General features: G+C 36.4%; 1 protein-coding gene across 1 annotated transcript; it reads left to right on the forward strand.

Moving 5' to 3' along the window:
• The first annotated feature begins 256 nt into the window (after window positions 1–256).
• Window positions 257–2,360, forward strand: LOC142488166 (uncharacterized). The gene is made up of 2 exons (XM_075588540.1): window positions 257–945; window positions 1,309–2,360. The coding sequence occupies exons 1-2, from the start codon at window positions 849–851 to the stop codon at window positions 2,358–2,360; spliced, it is 1,149 nt and encodes a 382-aa protein (XP_075444655.1). The 5' UTR covers window positions 257–848.
• Window positions 2,361–3,812: the final 1,452 nt, after the last annotated feature.

Consider the following 3,812-nt stretch of genomic DNA (forward strand, 5'->3'; position numbering starts at 1 on the left):
ATGAGGCACACGTATCATATGTTATGTCATTGTTTTCATAACTTAAACACTGCAGATGACTACTTAGCTCATCTACCATTGTGTTAAAGCAGCTGCAATTAATATCTCATCACAGCATACACTTCAACAGAGGGGGTGGGGTTCAGCACACACACTAATTACAGCCTCATTTCACGGTCAACTTAGTTCACACCATTTGCACCTGTTTCAAGTCATTGAAAGGTGTGGCTGATTAGGCTTTTTGGGGAAGGGAATACCTTTCTTACAACCTGAATAGCACAACTGAAGTTAATCACACTCATTTGAAAGCTTAACTCTAGCTACTAAATGCCCCAACAACTCATTACTTATCAAAGCGTACGTCACACATTAGTTCACTCATATCTATAGTTGAACTACTATGAAAGACACATTATCACACACTGCATGTGTTGTCTTGTTGAGTCACAGCCACATTCAGGTGTGCCACATCTTCGATTAATGTACCACACATATCCTCTACCAAAAACAACACTTTTTGCAATATGACCACCTTCATGATAACCATTGTGAATGGTCATCTCATGATAGTTATGTACATTATGATACTGATATCACTACACAACATATGATTTTTAGGTACAAATTTAATGTATTTTTCCTCACGCATTACTGCAGAACCATAGTATGTTGTATGTTAGGGAACTCAAAAGTTCTAAGTACACAGGCATGTACATTGTTATTACAACTATTTATGTTCACTTTCACACACACATTTTGGGTTAAGGAAATGATGCTGTTAGATACTCATAAATACAGAACATACAATAACTGTTTGTTCAATATTTACACATGTAAATGTAAAACTAATGTTATTGTTATATATAGTTGCCCCTGGAGGACATGTGTCACCTGAGATGGAACAAGTGTCTTCACCTGGGTCAGCCAGCTCAACACTACTAGAAGGTGAGTGTATCATTTGCTGGCCATATAATATGTGCTCTTCTATATGTTATGTTGTCATGTGCATTATTTGTTTTGCACATCTTCTTTAAATAGGATTACTTAGTGTCAGTGAAAATTAAGTGTAAGGCAACATGTATTGTGTTAGTGATGTTAATTATCATTTAGGACTTCTGAGTTTAGAGCAACTTTTCATTCATTCATATTTCATACTGAGTCCAAACATTATTCGTAAGTCAAGGTAGTTTTTAATGAGGTTATAAAACGTATGCTAACATGTTAGGTGTTACTTAGGACACAGTACAATTACATAGTAACACAGCATACATTAACATGCCATTTAATAATGTGTACATTTCTTTTTAGAACATCATGGTGATGAGGATGATGAGTATGATGAGGATGACGCCACAGAAGAGACTGAAATACAATCATGTGACCATGAAGAGGTGCCAATAGAAACTGTTGTACCGCCAAATCGTCCATCAACTTCCACATACGATGCAATTGTAGCTTCAGAGGGAAAAATAGTGGACGCAGAAAATCGTCGCCATTCAGACATGATGACAGTGCTGGAAAGGATGATTGGACTGCAGGAAGAAACAGTATCACAATTGGCACATCTCCACAGAGTCTTCATTGAAGTGCCTAAACAGTTGCAAAAAATCAACACCTCATTCGAAGCATTAGTTGTTCAGCAAACACAAGCTAATTACTGGAGAATGACTAATGTACCACAATTCAACACCTCCCAGCCAGGATCTGTTCATGCAGGTCAGTTTTCACCACATTCATCTGATATTCATTCACCAGGCCCAAATGTTACCGGTCAAGTAGCAGACATTGCTGTGCAGGTTCCTGATGACATCCTACCGCTGCCATCTGTACAAATTCAGCAGCAGACACCTACAAAGGAGGCGACAAAAACAAAACAAGACACACATGAAACAGACCAACCATCACTTGTGCAGTGTCTACCAACTTGCTCACATGTGTCACTGGGCACAAGCCCTGTCCGTGAACAGTCACTACCCAAAAGCCCTGTAGGTGAGTCGCTGCCCAAAAGCCCTGTAGGTGAATCGCTGCCCAAAAGCCCTGTAGGTGAGTCGCTGCCCAAAAGCCCTGTAGGTGAATCGCTGCCCAAAAGCCCTGTAGGTGAATCGCTGCCCAAAAGCCCTGTAGGTGAATCACTGCCCAAAAGCCCTGTAGGTGAGTCACTGGCCACAAGCCCTGTAGGTGAGTCACTGGCCACAAGCCCCGTAGGTGAACAGTCACTGGCCACAAGCCCTGCCCGTGAAGTGCCAGAGGCCACTCAAAGTGGCTCTGTTGTGCCTAAAGTTGGTGGCAAAAGAAAAAGGAAAATTCAAGAGACAACAAGCAGGCCTGTTACTCGCTCGCAAAAGGAACAAAAAAAATAAATGTTATAATTCAGAAAATATGTCTTTGGCCTTGTTTTGTTGACTTCAGATTATCTAATTACTATTGTATGTATGCTGAAGACTGTGTTGTTTCCAAACTTTCAACTATGTTCTTGTACACGTGAAGTTTTGGAAATGTTAACACTCATAATTAATTGTGTTATAAATATTTATGTTGTAATCGTCTGTTCAGTAATGGTCCACCAGGAGCCAGTTGCTAAGTTTAGAGAAGCTGCCATTGACTTTGCAGCAAAACATTGCATTTGGGTGTGTTAATTGATGTAAGAATTGCATATGCATATTAGTCACATGCAATTATTAAAACACCTAAGTAAGTGCAAACATCTTTCTTGTACGTGTACAGCAGGATTATGTGTAAATTATTACTTACCTTTGCCTTGCTTGGCCATTGTAATTTTGTCCTTTAATCAGTTGTGTGTTCGTTTCTATAACATCTCAGAATGTATAATAATATATATACACACACACACACACACACACACACTGAGTGAGTGTGAGTCTGAGTGTGTGAGTGTGTATATATATATATATATATATATATATATATGTATATATGTATATATATATATATATATATACATATATATATATACATATACATATACATTATATATATATATATATATATATATAGTACTATATAAACTGGTATACACAAACTAATACACTTCATGCTTCCTTGTGAAAACACTATTTTAATAATACAGGCCTAATGTTTGAGAAATATCCTAAGTATGAGACTCTAACAGTATTGTGCTTAAACAAATGTTTATTACTTAATTCAATCATGTTTCTCACCATTTAAATAGGTTTCATACAAGGTATACTTAAAGCTGCAGTTCAGTCTATATCCTGCATGTGTGTTTTTTTTAATAAATCAGTTCTGTAGTAAGAAAAAATACTTTTAGCATTTTCGGTTTTAAAAAAACAACTTTGAAAGACCAATTTTCTTGTATTCTATTTTAACAAGCATTTGCTAAGGCACTGCCCCTTCATGGCCTGTCACAAACCCAGGCACACCCCTTTGTCAGCACTGCCCTCCCTCTCTCTAAACGTGCACTAGCATCTGGTCACATGATCTTGGTCACATGATCTTCCTCATACAGAGGGATCAGCCATGCATAGCAGCTCGGATAGGCGATTTCAAACTTATTACAGTGTTTATTCCATTCATTGCACGTGTATATAATGTAAAATTGTAATAATTCCATTTATAGCAAACGTGTATATGTGAATATTATTTAGATGTATATGTATGTTACTGAAATGTGGAGTGAGTGTGTAGGTAAATACACACAATACACTTCCACTGCATATATATATATATATATATATATATATATATATATATATATATATATATATATATATATATATATATATATATATATATATATATATATATATATATATATATATATATTATATATA

This window comes from Ascaphus truei, chromosome 2 (genome assembly GCF_040206685.1).
Source record: "Ascaphus truei isolate aAscTru1 chromosome 2, aAscTru1.hap1, whole genome shotgun sequence".
Lineage (NCBI taxonomy): Eukaryota > Metazoa > Chordata > Amphibia > Anura > Ascaphidae > Ascaphus > Ascaphus truei.

What these genes read in the sequence shown, in the direction of transcription:
- LOC142488166 (XM_075588540.1), top strand. Translation starts at nt 849, where the DNA reads ATGTTATTGTTATATATAGTTGCCCCTGGAGGACATGTGTCACCTGAG. An exon ending in CAGCTCAACACTACTAGAAG is followed by an intron (nt 946 to 1,308) that starts GTGAGTGTATCA and finishes ATTTCTTTTTAG; the next exon opens with AACATCATGGTGATGAGGAT.